Genomic DNA, 16,135 nt, shown 5'->3' on the forward strand with positions numbered 1-16,135 from the left:
TTTCTTATTTTTACATGTAATATTTTGTATAAGCATTTATTTTATCAATAATTCTTTAAAATATATATATTTTTTAATTTAGGTAGAGTCATAGGTTGAGACATAGAAATATTTAAACAATGTATGATACTGTTCGGTGAAAAAGTTGAACTTTCACTTCGCGACATTTCAGCGCTCTATGATTTTTCAAAATAAACAATGTGCAGACATTGCTTTCACATCTCCTCCCTGTCAGGAGTGGACACTAATATGCTGCCTGGATTCCCCTTCGGCAAGGATGGAACTTCTCCCCTGGCTGCTGGGGGTGCCACCTGGCAGTGACCGCCTCAACTAAAGACAGCACTTGCCCAAGGTCACGCCCCTTCCCAGGGAGGCCTGCCCCCTCTTAGCCAGATCCAAAGGGTCACGCTATCAGATCCACCCAGTGGGCCATCACAGCCACTGGGCTCATATCTCAGCTCACCTCACCCTCCCAAGTGCTTTCCCTTCCCTTTTCTTCCACAGGAGCTGACATCAAGAGCAGGCCCAACAGAGTTACCCTTGTGGCTCAGTGGGTTAAGAACCCAACTAGTATCCATGAGGATACAGGTTCAATCCCTGGCCTCGCTCCGTGGGTTAAGGATCCAGCATTGTTGGGAGCTGTAGTGTAGGTTGCAGATGTGGCTCAGATCCTGCATTGCTGTGGCTCTGATGTAGGCTGGCAGCTGCAGCTCTGATTCGACCCCTAGCCTGGGAACCTCCATATGCTGCAGGTATGGCCCTAAAAATAGGAAAAAAATAATAAAATTTTAAAAAAAAAAGGAGCACACCCAATAAACTGCCTGGGATGCCAGTCTCCACCTCAGAGTCTGTTTCCTGAGAAACTCAAACTCTGACACTGCCTTCCTCCTGAGCTGCTATCTCAGAGAAATGACCACTGTCAATGGGAAACACCAACAGAAGACTGGAGGGTGAGAAGAAGGGAGAAGTCAGAACACGTGTCCCCTGCTGCCCTTGCCTGGGACAGGAGCCCTGGCAGGGGCTGCATTTCTCCAGGGGCCCAGCTCCTACAGGGAAGCCTGGCTGCCAGCTCTGGTTTCATCAGCTTCTCCCTTTGCTTTTCTTGCCCTCAAGGTATAGAAGCTTCCTTCTGTTACTCGTGCTGGGTTGCTTCACTGCCATCTATCCCACTTGGCTTTCAGCTCTCCCAATGTTTGGCTTTCACCTCTTTTAACACGTTTGTAACTTGTTTCCTGTATTAAATCCTCTTGACTAAATTACCAGGTATGGCCTTTGTTTTTCAGATTGGACCCTGGCCAGTATAGCAAATGATCGGTCATCAGTTACTTACACACACACACACACACACACACAAAACAAGGCATAAACTAAGAAGCTAAATTTAATAGACAAAGAACTTTCCACTTTGAGCGTTCACTTATTTTTAATTCTCAGTCTCCTAGATGCAAAACCTATTTTTATTAGTTCTTGCTTCAGCTGGATTTCAAGGTGAAAAAAAAAAGTAGTGCCAAAATAATCCTGAAGACACTTTGTTTCTTTTGAAGCTATAATCAAGAAAGACATGAATCACTAAATGAAAGCAGTATTAAGCGCTTTTAGGGAAAAAAAAAAGTTTTAGGTTTAGTTAAGCTCATGAGACAGGAAAGAGAAGGAAAGCAGTTTATGAATGTTACAGACAGCCCATCCCACCCTCAGGCGGAAGACGATGAACAGATGGACTCAGAAGTGCTATGGGTTTTATCCAAATGACATTGTTTTTCTTGCCTGGGCAGGTATCCTGCCTATGCAGGTGGTAGGTCAGAGATGAAGAAACACAAAAGGAGAAAGAGCGTCGTGTTCAGTTAAGTTTATGTGATTTATTTCCAATTTTTTTTTCTGAAATAATTTTTGGAACATAAATGACTAGAGCACCTTGCATTTACTCTCGAAAAATGGGCTCAGTGGAAACAGACTATGAAAGGCAGCTTCTAGAGGATTTTTGGTAATTCTTCCTGAGAACAGGGAATGAGGTTAACATGGAGATAAAAATGACCCTTTATTTTCTGTAAAGACCTAGCGGTTAGCTACTCGATCACAATGACAATCACAATTACGCCAGCAACTTAAAGACAGGACTTAAAATCTGGTAATGGATACATGGGTTTATAATTTAGGAGAGACTGTAATTTTAGACTTGTGTCACCTTTCAATGTGTATATTTAGACTTAAGTCAACTCAAGTAAGTGCGTTCATTTGGCTGAAGAATCTTAAAATTATATTTCTAAGAACACTTACAACTTAACTCTCTTAACCAATTTCTTTTCCTCTAACAAATGTTTCTTGAACAAAGAACATATGTTTTACGTATATCCTCATCATTACTTGCCAGGAGAACCAGCAAAGTAAAAAAGCCCTATGATTCCATAATCTTTTTTTTTTTTTTTTTTTTTTTTTTTTGCTTTTTGCTTTTTGCTTTTTAGGGCTGCACCCATGGCATATGGAAGTTCCCAGGCTAGGGGCTGAATTGGAGTTGCAGCTGCTGGCTTATGCCACAGCTCACAGCAACACTGGATCCTTAACCCACTGAGCGAGGCCAGGGATCAAACACACATCTTCATGGATACTAGTCAGGTTCGTTACCGCTGAGCCACAGCGGGAAGTCCTGATCTCACAATCTTCAGGCACCAGGCAATACGAGTTTTGAAGATGATAAAATGTTCCCTCTGCGCTGCCCTATAAGGTGGTGCCAGCACGTCACTGTTGAGCAAATGAAAAGTGGCTAGTGTGATGAGGAAATGAATTCCTTTTTAACTACATAACTTAATTCATGCAAACTTTAATTTGCAAATTTTAACCCTAAGCCATAACCCTAACCTTAAGCCACAAGTAAAACTTAAGAATCTAGTGGAAAAGAGAAAGTAGGTATGAAATAACCAAGTAAAAAGATAAGGTGGTGCGCTTTCTAAACCCAATACCCTCCCTTTCATTTGTTCCTGATGCTAAAGCTAAAATGAACTTTCCAAATGTAAATGAGATTTGGTCACTAAGAACAAAGATAGAAATTAAACCCACCAAACAAAAACATATCAGTGATTTCCAACTGCTCTTAAAGCCAAATCTAAAATCCCTAAGATGGTCTGCAAGGCCCTGACCCATCCAGGCTCATCACCCATCACTCATGTCTCTGCCTACCAGCAATTCGGGAACACACCATGCTCCCTGCTACCCCAGGCCCTCTGCACATGCTGCTGCCTCCCCTCAGAATCCTCTTCTGCTCGCCTGTCGCTTCCTCCTAGGCGTCTTCTTAGACCTCTATGACTAAGCCAAGCCCCCACTGCTCTCCCTCACAGCCCTGCATGAAGCTTCTAGACAGCACCAATCACAGCTGCAATGAGCAACAATCTTGTAAGACTCTTGGAGAAACATCCAGTCCTCTGGGGATGGACCATGAGACCAGGGAGTCCTTCCTCTCCCCTCACCACCATTTAGCCCTCAGCCTCTTAACCACTACTGCTCACACAACAGGAACTCTAAATATTTGTTGAGTAAATAAGAGTAACAATAACCCCAGTCTGCATCTACTATCTCTCAGGGACTTTTCTCATTCGTTTACATGGATTCATTCACCTCACCATCAAAACAAACCTGTGAGATAACTGCTATTATTATGGCCATGTTATAGGTGAGGAGGCCAAGGCACAGAGCGGTTAAGGGACTGGCCTAAGGACACACAGCAGTTTTTGGCAGAGACAGGATTCAACTCCAGCAGTCAAGCCCTTAATGACTGAGCTTCACAGCCTCTGTATAATGAAGTGGCAACTGAGTGGTCCAGGGACAGGGATGCAGAACAAAGAGCAGCTAGAGAGGGTTTCCTTTGGGAGGATACGTTGAGGTGGATCCCAGGGGGTGCCTAGTGTTGGGTGAGAAAAAAGGAGGTGAAAGACCACCTCCGGGGTAGAGAGCAGAAATGATCCCTTCAAAGCGCATCTGGAAAACAGTACGAGTCTGAGCTGGAATGGGAGGTGTGTGTCCACGTAGTTGAGACGTTTATGAGATAGGCTTCTTCAGATCCTTTTGGACTCTACATGGACAAAGCCCCATCAGAGCAGAAGTTGAAAAATTACCTGAACCCTTCAAACTTCTAAATCCAGGTTATGGAGCTCCCGTTGTGGCTCTGCAGAAACAAATCTGACTAGCATCCATGAGAATGCAGGTTCAATCCCCGGCCTTGCTCAGTGGATTAAGGATCCAGCATTGTCCTGAGCTGTGGTGTAGGTCGCAGACATGGCTCGGATCCAGCGTTGCTGTGGCTGTGGTATAGCCCGGAGGCGATAGCTCTGATTCGACCCCTAGCCTGGGAACCTACATGTGCTGTGGGGGTGGCCCTAAAAAGCAAAATAAATAAATAAATAAATAAAATAAAATAAATAAATAAATAAATAAATAATCCATCCATCCATCCATCCAGGTCAGGCATATAACACGTGCAAGTTCCCACAACATATAGGACCAGAGTCCCTTGAGGTGTGCGTCCCAAACCAGACTCACTCACCAGCTCCCTCCTCCCTCACACCACTGTGCCAATTACAGGAGATAAAGGGCTTAACATAGGGACTGATGAGAAGCAAACTCAATAAAGGCATGTAGGAATTCAACAAACACAGAGCACTTTCTAGGTGATGGGCTGGCTCTGAGCACTTGACAAACGTGGACTAAGAAAAGGTTACACATACATGTCACAGGCCTGCAGGATCGCTGTGAATGCCTGAAGGTGTGAGCGCTAAGCCCTCACGTGGCCACACTGTTCACTGCTACTCATGTGATGAGAAATAAGGCTAAACTGTGTTTAGGGGCACACATTTTCCCACCTGTGCAGTGGCAGTCTTTGGGGAATTCTGAGCAGAAACATAATGCAAGGAATCATTATTTTAGGAAAAACGAAAAATTGAACCCTAAGAAGAGACATGGGCGATGGAGTTGAGGAACAAATAAAACAAAAACCATATCCTAAAAAATCATTAAATTCTTGGGGGATAATTATGGCTGGGGTGTGAACAGAGATGTGTTCAAAAATTACTCCATGAACTAAGGTGGATAAAATTAATGTCTCAAAATCCTACTCATGAAAAATGTATTCAAAAGCTGTCTAGGAGTTCCCATTTTTGGCTCAGCAGGTTAAGAACCTGACTAGTAGCCATGAGGATGCAGGGTTGATCCCTGGCCTTGTTCAGTGGGTTAAGGATCTGGTGTTGCCGCAAGCTGCAGTGTAGGCACAAATCTTGGATGTGTGGCTCAGACCCAGTGTTGCTGTGGCTGTGGTGTAGGCTGGCAGCCGCAGCTCCGATTCAACCCTTAGCCTGGAAACTTCCATATGCTACAGGTGTGGTCCTAAGAAAAAAAACAAAAAATCTGTCTAGCAATGGGAAAATCTCATCATGAAATAGAAGTTAAAAAATAAAATGGAAGAGTATATGCAACATGATCCCATTTAAAAAAAAAAAAGAGTGATACATACACATAGAAAAGTCCTAAGGGAAATAAACCAAAATATTAAATAGCAGATAATAACAAATACACAATCTTTATTTTCCCCTTTATATTTTTTTGCACCTTCTAAACTTCACACAATATGTAGTATCTTTATAACAAGAGGAAATTATTGTAAGCTCTCTATACAAAGATTTTAGGCCTAGAAGAAATCCACCTAACCCAAACCCTCATATACAGTCAGAGAAAGTGAAACAACTATTCACAGGTCACACAGCAAATAATTCTTGTGACTTCAAGTTTGGGACTTTTTATGAAACACTGTCCCTCAAGATCTTTGCCTAAATCACCCCAGGAAAAAAAAAATCAATTTTCTCTTTTTCTCTGAAAGTTTCCAAGAAATGACAAAGGCATAAATACATTCCTGTGTCAAGATTCTTCACATTTACTTCCTGTGAGCTGATCAGTAAGGTATTTGAATACACAGTGTACAAGTAGGGTTGTTTTGTACTTATGTCCCTGGTTGATTCAGAAAGAGATAAGATCAACACAGTCTATTCATAATGTTCCGAACCCACATCCTTTCCACCTGAATAAACTTCATTCACCTGTTCCTTCTAGTCTCTGGAAGATTCTAATCTTAATGGTGCAGGGTGGCACATTATAGGAAGCCAATATGTTTGGGCGATGAAGTATCATGGAATAAACTCCCCACTGAGGACACTGAATCTGATTCAACACCACCTGAAAAAGCCCAGGTCTAAGATTCCTTTGTTTTGGTTCCATGTCAAGTATATTGTGAATTGCTGAGAAGGTACTGAAGTGGAAACTTTGAAGCCTTCTGTTGATGGTGCCATGTAAAGTGACATCTACTTGATATTCTGATAGATGGATGGTTGAATTGGAAAGAACATCGAAATGTTATCAGATCATAGTAAAGGCAGGAGACTGAGACAACTCTTAATAGAGAGCAATTACAGGGCAAGCCAGGGCAGAGGTAGGGAAAGGCAATTAAAGGAACAAACAGGGGCACTAAGCTCCTGGGAGAGGGAAACTGGAATAGGAAGAGGGCTAAGAGACTGTGTACACAGCGTCCTGTAGACACAGCAGAAGCCAAGGGGCTACTTTAATCAATGCACCTCTTAAGTTCAAGGAAGGAAAAGGGCCAATACAACCAGCAGCATCACCACTTCCACTCAGGGCCAACACAGTTGAGGTGATCAAGGACCATTTAGTCATCGTCTTTTAGTAGAGCATCGGGTATGAAGTCAATGGCACAAGGGTTCACTACAACCCTCAGCTAAAGAAATCCAGGCTGGTGCGCCTACAGCCCTATGGGGTGATGCTCCTCAAACTTCAATATGCAGAGACATCCCTGGTGATTATGAAAATGCAGATTTTGGTAATGGTAGGTCTGGGATGGGGCTCAAGATTCTGCATTTTGTACAGGTTCCAAGGAGATGATGGTGATATGCTAGGGTGCAGATGACACTCTGGGTAGCAAAGAGGTAAAGTATCTTTTGAATAAGGACAAATAAGAAATTCAGTACCACTGAAGCCTGTCAATAATAACAAGAAAATGACCACTTATTCAAGGCACACCATGTGCCACTTTGTATACATTATCTAATGTAGTTCTCCTAACACCTCCTCATAGGGTTTTAGTAACTCTATTTTATGGATATGGAAGGTGCTCTCAGGAAATTTAAGTTATATGCCTACATGCAAACAGCTAACGACAATGCCAGGATTTAAACCCAATTCTGTCTGACTTGACTTGTCAACAAGCTACAGCAATGAGATTAAGAGACGTGCTAGTTTTGCGATCCTGGAAAGCCCCTAAATTTCTCTGAGCATGGTTCTTTTCATCTATACATGAAACACTGGGATAATGGCAGAGCTGTTGTTTGGACCAAACCAGGTAGTAGATGTGGAAATTAATAGAGGACCTTACTAAATAAAGATACGATTTGTTGTAACTAACTGATTCTTTTTATATGTCTTAATTTCCTTTCCTTTTTGCCCTAGTTCTTAACATAGTATTGAATGTACACATTTCCTCAAAACATTTGGTTTCAGAATCCTTTATATTCTTAAAAATTACTGAGAACACTAAGAAACCTTTTCAGATAATTGTGCACACTCTTATTTAAAACTATACCAAAATTCTATAAGCCATAATTTTTTTTTTTTTTTTGGCTTTTGAGGGCCCCACCCGTGACATATGGAGGTTCCCAGGCTAGGGGTCTACTTGGAGCTACCACTGCCGGCCTACGCCACAGCCACAGCAATGCCAGATCCGAGCCGTGTCTGCAATGTACACCACAGCTCACGGCAACGCCGGATCCTTAACCCACTGAGCGAGGTCAGGGATGGAACCTGAAACTCCATGGTTCCTAGTCAGATTCGTTTCTGCTGTGCCATGATGAGAAACTCCTATAAGCCATAATTTCTTAAAGTCAAAATGCAACATGACACTTGAAACAATAATGGATTTTTCATACCATGATATTAAAATCCATAAGTCTATCTTGCACTTTGATTGGAACTTATACCCATGCATAATTCTGTAGATCATCCATTGGTGCATTGGAAAATACTGGTTCACTGAGCCATGTATTTCTTTCAAATGCTGATGACACACGCCATTATACTATGTGAAAAAAAAATCACATTCCTTATTATCTCCATCGATTTCATCAGAAAAGTCTTAAAGATTTGGGAAGCTGTCACGCTTACAATGGCAGATACTAATTCTCCTAAATTTACATTTCTACCTCAAAGATCAGGTTTTACCACAGGCAGCAGGTACCATACTTTGTTTTCCTTGAACTGACAAGCTAGTGCCATGTGCCACTTTGTATACATTATCTAATGCAGTTCTCCTAACACCGCCTCATATTCATTTTTGAGACAATGTGTGCCAAATGCCCACGTCTGAATAACCAGTTTGTCAACTGCTCTTTCAAATAAAAATGGAGTTCCTCCAAATAAAAGGCAGCTAGTTCGGCTCACAAGGCAAACAAGAGCGCAAGTGCTTTTCCTCCAGAGAACAGCAGTACTTCAGCACTCAGCAGATGTGCTACAGGCAGACTTCCCACTTTGTTGTGCAGAATACGTAAGGCAGGTAACTTGGGCTGAAATGCAATAAAATCTGCTTCACAGAGGACATTTTGGATGCTTCATCAAGTGAAACTGGCATTTTGTTTTCATTCCAAGTGAATGACAACTTGGACAGTTGGTTCCTGCTGAGGTGCCCTGGGTTTTCCCCACCAACACTTTAACACAGGCCGTGTACAAGGCAGCACAGAGAAAAGAGCAAACAGTGTCTATCACTGCTGAAATGGGTTAGACTTCACTGTCATTCTGAGCAGATCTTAGGGAACCCCCAGGGATCCACAGACCACGCTGTGAGAACCACCACGTGAAATACTTCGGCTGAAACTTTGTTCTACCTGTGTTGCCTTTTGTTTATAAACATATTTATCCAAAATCATTTAAAGGTACTATAAGAGTAATATGAAAACTCTACTTGGAAAAATCTCTTAGTGACAGTTAAATTTATTTTATTGTCTAAACAGCATCATTAAAAAAAAACCCCAAAAACTACTGAGTTGTTTAGTTCTCTCTCTCCATGAGAGACCAAAGGCTTCAGAGGCTTGCTAGTGCCAGAACGTTTATTAAGCGAAAGAAATCAGCTCTACGGACAAACTACTTTCTCAGGACTATTTCCTGAAAACCAAGGTAGAATGATCTTCAAGGGTCTCAAACCACCCCGGTGATAGGATGTTTGCCACCTAGATGTGTGTAAAGTCCAAGGTATGGCAAGAAAATGATCAGCCCACAAATGAGACAGGCTTGCGAAATTCACCCCCTCCAAGATGACTTTCTGTCATGACTCTGTACATCTTAAAATGTATTAAGAAGGAAATTCAAGTTAAGAAGAAATTCACTTTCCCGCACATCTGCATACGTTGGAAGCCAACAATAACATGAATATTGACGTCACGATGATAAGAGAGAAATGAATGGGAGGCCATTAGCCATTAGCCCAGTACAACAATCTGTAGTTAAAAGTCTTTGGGTGGTTATCATAGTCCTCTACTTACAAATGATGTAACTCTTGCCTGTAACAACCCATTGTTTCTGGAAGTGGAGTAAAGGAACCAACTATATCTGAATAACTGGAGGTACCTGTTTGAAAAATGCAAATTCTTTGGGTTTATTTCTATCTGAATCTGCTCCAGCTGCTATAACAAAATGCCATAGGCTGGGTGGCTTACATAACAGAAGTTTACTTCTCACAGTTCTAAAGGCTCAGAAATCTAAGATCAAGAAACTGACCAATGTGCTTCCCCGTGAGGGCTCTTCATCGGGCCTGCAGATGACGGCCTTCTGTCTTCACGTGGTCTTCCTCCAGGGGCATGTGCAAGATCTCCTGCCTCTGAGAGCAGAGGGAGTGGGTCCAGATCTCCTCTCTCTCCTCCTTATTAAAAGGCCACTAACCCCAACACGAGGGTTCCATCCTCATGACATCATCTAAATCCAATTACCTCCGAAAGGTGCCACTTCCAACTACCTTCGCATTATAACTGAATCACTTTGTTTACAGCAGAAATGAACACAGCTTTGTAAGTCGACTTCACTTCAATAAAACTTTAAAAATGAAAAAAAAATACCATCACATTGGTGGATTAGAACTTCAACATATGAATATGGGAGGGCCACAGTTCCATAACAACTTCAAATCTTCTAAATCAGGATTAGAGCCCAGAATCTATTGCCTTTAACAGTTCCTAGCTGGTTCCTATACACCCTAATGTTTAAGAACCCTGACTGTGTCCCTGCCAGTCTGTTTCCTCATCTGTAAAGTAGGACTATCACTATACTTTCTATTTCAGAGTTGCTGTTATGGCCAAGGGTCAATTAAAAATACGAGAAAATGCTTCTGAAGGTGCAAAGTGCTATGCGAATAATAACTGTCTGAACTTTTACCACCTACATTGCCAGCAAACATTATTCTAAAAACTAAAAGTGGGAGAATTAATGAAAAACATTACAGATGTTATCTTCACTCTTGTAATCAAATCTCAGATAACTAAAATACTCAGGAAACAGAATGTTCTGGTTAATATTTAGCTGAATTCTGGTCACTCTTTTGAAAAACCCTTTTAAATATATTATTACACGTTCTTTCCTTGGTAAATACATAACTTAGCTCTTATTTGATCCCACAAGGTTTACAGATTGAGTAAGCATTCTGAATGTAAGTTCTTGTTGCATAGGACTTAGGCTTAGAAGAGTGATCTATGTTCGGCCTCAGGTTCATTGGCGCAAAAGGTTTTTATTTATTTTTTGTTGTTTGAGGGATATTTCATGGTTGATGGAGGCATGTTTATTTTAACCAGAGGCAGATCCATGATTACAAGCTGTATTTCAAAGGCTTACTTGTTCCTAACTTGTTTGCCTTGAAATGCCTTTCCCTCACCCCCCAAAAAAGTTGTGAATTATGATTAAGTTCTTGGCGTTGTCTAAAAAAGCCCATAATACAGATGAACTATATTGGCTATGTCTTAAAATTCATACAGATATTTTGCAATGGAATTTATCTAATTCTAAAACAAAACTGAATTTAAAACAATTGTCATTTGCCATGAACACTGATATCTTGAGAGAAAAGAGGTAACCAGAAGAGGATGAGAAGCTGAAAAAAATTTCTGCAACTACTCTAAAAAAATTAATGGTTTCCAGTTCTTTATCATGCAAAATGCATTCAGCCTCTCATCACGGCCCCTAGGGATTCTCTTCAGCGCCATGATTAGGGTAGGGGCTGCAAAATGGCAAAATTGAGTGCTCAGAGATAACTGAAAAAGTGGAATAGAAAAGAAAAGGGTGAAAGGGTGACTAACCGTGTGTGCCTAAGGGACTACATGAGGTAGAGACAGCTGAGATATAAATAGTGAGAAAGACCAGAATATGGCTTAAAGCAGAAGAGACAAAGTCATAGAAAGCAATGCTGAAGAAAACAGTTCCCTGCAAGAGCCGCGGAGACTGAATTTGGGGTGTGACCGCCAAGTCACCAAAACAGAAGACCCTGTGGTGTGAGCAAGGGAGACTCATTTGTACCTGCAGAATAGCCATACTTAGGCTCTCTCTTTCTGAGGGCATGTCCCGTGGCTAGAACCTGACTCTGATTCCAAGTTATCATGGAAGACCTGCTGGCCTCTTAGGTATGCTGGTCTTAGTTGAGAACTTTGGTTTATTATTCATTCACTGCCTCTTCCATCTCCCTAACCACTAATCAAAGGATATCCCGGTTTGATCTTATCCCTGAAATGATACCCACGTGTCATCTCCCTTAGGGCATCTATATGAGGATTTCTGGGCATCAGCTGGCCATATGGGTATGCAGTTTTGTATTCTATTTTATTTTTATTTTTTGTCTTTTTACCTTTTCTAGGGCTGCTCCCGCAGCATATGGAGTTCCCAGGCTAAGGGTCTAATCAGAGCTGTAGCCACCGGTCTACACCAGAGCCGCAGCAATGCGGGATCCGAGCCGCATCTGCGACCTACACCACAGCTCACGGCAATACCAGATCCTTAACACAGTGAGCAAGGCCAGGGATGAACCTACAGCCTCATGGTTCCTAGTCAGATTCGTTAACCACTGCACCACGACAGGAACTCTGCAGTTTTGTATTCTGTCTTCCCATCGTGCCCTTTTCCAAGTGTTACTTGATCTAAGTAAAAATGCCTTGCATTCATCCAACCAAAAGCTAACACTGAGTATCAGGCACCATCTCAGGCTCGTAGTAAACACAACAGTCTTGCTGGGTTCCTGGAAACCTTGGGTACATTTTATTAGAGCATGTGAAACAAATACCATAGGGGCAAACGGGAGATGTCTCTTGCCTCTATGATGTTCTGGTCATTCTGAAATAAAATGTTCAACCACGGATAGACAGATAAGAAATTTTATAAGCCAAAGAGCAATGTCAATTCCAAGTCCAATTAAGAGCAGAGAACTATCGGGAATACTCTCCACGCTGTATTCTAGAATTAAGACGATGTGCTACAAGAGGAAGGAAAGAGTAGCTAACAGAACGAATAACTTTCACATCCAAATTTCTGATCAGCAAGGGTGACTTCTGCCACTTACAAAGAACTCTTTCAGCAAAAGGTGAAAGTTGTCTTCGCTCACTGCCACCCCCACACAAGGCCCCTCGTGAATGCACACAGGTACGTGTATTCATAAGACAGCAGAAGGTTACAAACATGAAATGAAGCTGAGGAAGAGCTAACTGGAGAATTGAGAAATGCATTGCAGTATGGGTGAAAGTCAGCTGCCAGGTAACCTGAAAGTTACGTCAAATAAATGGCCAAGACCAACCTCAGTGGAAGCTGACATTTTGGCTCCAAACTTAATTTGGAACCAGGAAAGGCCTCCAGTATTTAACACATCCACTGAAGCATATGTTTATTTGCCCTCCTGGAGTTTTCCAGTCTGGCTCTGGGCCTAGGCATGAGTACTTGCAGAGCCCAAGGCCAAAGCCTCCAGAGCAGAGCCTGCTGGTCTTCCTAGGGATCAAATAGGGAGAAGCAGGGGCGGGGCAGGATCATTCCTTCTGTACCCACTCTGGCAGACCTCTAGTGTTTATCTGAAATAGTTTCAGGAAAAATGCATCAATCCTGTTGCCACTGCTTATCTCTTTGGAAGGCAACTCTCGTATTTATCCTGCTAGATAAAAACTGCCGCCAAGGACCATTTCCGTGGTTGGGCTCCCATAATCCCAACCCCTGGTGCAATTAGTCAATCCATTTCTTCGGCTTTCTGAAAAGCGTGCTGATGTTCAACCTGAAAAAGGAATCCCATAATTGCAGCTTCTTTCTAGAAGACATGCCCCAGAGCTCTTTGATGACAACTGTAAAGCTCCTTTTGGAGGCTTTTCCTTTTGGGAGCACATCATTTGGGAAAGCCGAGAGGGAAGACAAGCATTGAAGTAGGGCAGGGAAAGAAGAATGGGTAAAAGGTTTCACTTTCAGCTGAAACCATCAATTAAGGGTTTCAGAAATACAGCCATGAGTTTTGGTGTATATTAATGGCCCACCGTATTTCATTAAAAGACATGAAGAATTCTTTCCAATTCAACACATGTCACAGCAAAAGAGCCCCCCTAACGGTATAAAAAAATATTCACGATTGTCCTACTTGTAGAAGTAAGTACTAAAAACACTTCCATGTCAAATGCCCAGAGTTGAATCACCAGAGCATAATGAAATGCTTCCTGACCAGCTGATGGCACATGTCAAAGACTTAAACGCATGTTCCACAGGTACATCCCTGCTGATCCCTATTGCGGAGCTAAACATACATGAGTAGGAGAGATTTTAAAACTGAATTTAGCAATTAGCAGTTCAGCAAACTTTCAAGACTATAGGAATGTAGAAATGATTTCACATTGAACTTACACACAGAGCCAATGTACAACCATGGAACGCCGCAAACACTAAACACCTGGAAGTACTGATACCACCTATGTTAAGTGATCCTGTTGTAAAAGCTAAGGGCTCCCATTGACAAAAACACAAAAGGTGACTCAAAAGACTAAAACTAAGTGCTCATCAATATCAGGTGTTCTTGATTCATGATGATACATGATACATGACGTAGAGCTATATCTTGAGATACAAACATTATGTGGTTTGGGACACTGAACTCTTGCTATTTTGTAAGTGCTAATTATTTGACACCATCTCTTTAGTCTAGGAATGTTAGTTCTCAAAGCACTAGTATCATCTCCATGACACCCAAAACATAGTGAAAACAGAAAAGCTCACGAAAGGAAAAATTTCAAAAATCAGAAAAGATATCCTCTCCACTGCATTGTTCAGTCATAAAATATAAGTGACAATGTATTTTAGGGTACACTACATATAGAAATGTCACTTCCATATGATAGCAATCAAATGATTACATCTCCTTGTAGTTTTCAAATGTACTTCCTCAGAGACATTGTTCCACTTGACCCTCACAACAATTCTATTCAAGGCATATGGAGGTGGTGGTGTCCTCATTTTAGAAGGGCACTGAGATTTGGGGAGAGTCATAGGGGATCCCAGCAATTAATAACAGCCACGAAAGCAAATACCCAGGCTGTGACTCTCAGTCCAGCACTTAATACTACAGATGCAGAATAAAAAAAAACACCCCCGCATTTCACAAAATTGACTGTGGATTCTGCAACTATCCCAACAAAATAGCAGAGGAAGGCTGGGAACTTCTGTTAACAACAAAACCCGTGTACACCATGATTGCAAGAGTGGACGAAGAATCATAAACGTTTCTTCACATAACATGAATACTGATGGACTTTCTGAGCAGCTGCCAGGAAATTCCTAAACAGAGCCAAGAGAAAAAGTATTTTCTAAAGTTCCTGATATACCTTAAAGAGCTCTGTGAAATCTTTTCAAGTGGAATCAGTTAATGCCAGGAAAATCATTACTACTGCACGCGGAGTCACCCAAAGAGGTAAAAAAAATGAAATTCAAATTTTAAACTAAAAAGAAAACAAAAACCAAAAAAACACCTTGTCGGCTTTTCCTAAGACCAACAACTTTGGGGCTGGCCATTTTTTTCCCTACGAAAAACCCTGTGCTCTCTGGGGATGAGAGGTGGAATTGCTAAAGATCACAAATGTGAACAGTCTGGTTTCACAAACAGGTCCTTCTGAGCATCAGTATACAAGTGAGCGCGAACTCTTCCCCCAGGGGTAAGAGAAGGCTCGATGGTACTGAGCACGGAAAAAAAGCCCCCCGAGGACGGCGAGAAAGCGCAGAGCGGCACGGCAGCTGGCTCTCTCCGAGCCCTGGGTGCTGACCACGCGCTCGGAGCACCGGAGCCGGGAGCCGCCCTCCCCGTCCTGCCGCGCGCCGGGCGGCCCGGACCTACCAGCGAGAGCACTTTATAGGTGTTGGGGTCCTTGGCCGTGCGGGCGCGCGCCGCCTTCTCCAGCTGCTCCTCCCCCAGGTCCATGGGGGCCAGCAAGGACGCGGCCGCCTGCGGCTCCCCGGGCGCCTCGGCGCCGTGGCCGCGGCCCGAGTCGCGGCCATTCCCCGCAGGGCCCTCCCGGGAGCCGCGCCCGCCCTCGCCGCCGCGGCTCCCGCCCCCGGCACAGCCGTCGCGCTCCATCGTGGCCCCGGGCGCTCGGGTCCCACAGCCCCGCTGCGCCTTTAATAGACTCCGAGCCCGCCCCGCCCCACCCCGCCCGCCGCCGCCGCCGCCGCTGCCGCGCCCGCCCCTCGCCGCCAGACCTTTGGCTCGGCGCCCGCCGCCCAGCACTACGAGTGAGGGGAAAGCAACTCAACGCCCCGGATTATTTGGCTTCCTGTCTGATTTCGGGCACTCTGCGTGTCGGTTATTTTGGGTCCTTTACGTGGGCGCGTCTTTACCGCCCCCCACCCCCCACCCCAAGCCTTCCCCTCCCGATGCCCCGGGCAGCATCCGAACACTTGCAGGAATCGCCCTGCGTGGCCTCGCGGCGCGGGCTGGACTGGAATTGCAGAGTGTGGTCTGCAGAGGGCATGAGATCACGGGGGCCCCAAAATAGAGCGGGAGGAAAAGGAGGATGCAGCTGCCCCGGCGGTGCGGCTTCTCAAACGCGGGAGAGTG

At 43.4% G+C, this 16,135-nt stretch overlaps 1 protein-coding gene across 4 annotated transcripts in view; it reads right to left on the reverse strand.

Moving 5' to 3' along the window:
• The window catches only part of ENPP1 (ectonucleotide pyrophosphatase/phosphodiesterase 1), a 69,910-nt gene extending 54,238 nt beyond the window's left edge, over positions 1-15,672 (reverse strand). For all 4 annotated transcript variants that reach the window (XR_014803396.1, XM_084956132.1, XM_021087944.2 and 1 more), the window contains exon 1: positions 15,416-15,672. Coding sequence is in view for 2 of the 4 variants with exons in the window: in XM_021087944.2 (XP_020943603.2) it covers positions 15,416-15,655 (240 nt within the window). In the remaining 2 variants the exon portion in view is untranslated. The remainder of the gene's footprint in view (positions 1-15,415) is intronic.
• Positions 15,673-16,135: the final 463 nt, after the last annotated feature.

Source organism: Sus scrofa, chromosome 1 (genome assembly GCF_054392235.1).
Source record: "Sus scrofa isolate SSC_HxYL_T2T_F1_AM1 chromosome 1, Sscrofa_HxYL_maternal_Yorkshire_Landrace_v2.0, whole genome shotgun sequence".
In the NCBI taxonomy this organism is placed as follows: domain Eukaryota; kingdom Metazoa; phylum Chordata; class Mammalia; order Artiodactyla; family Suidae; genus Sus; species Sus scrofa.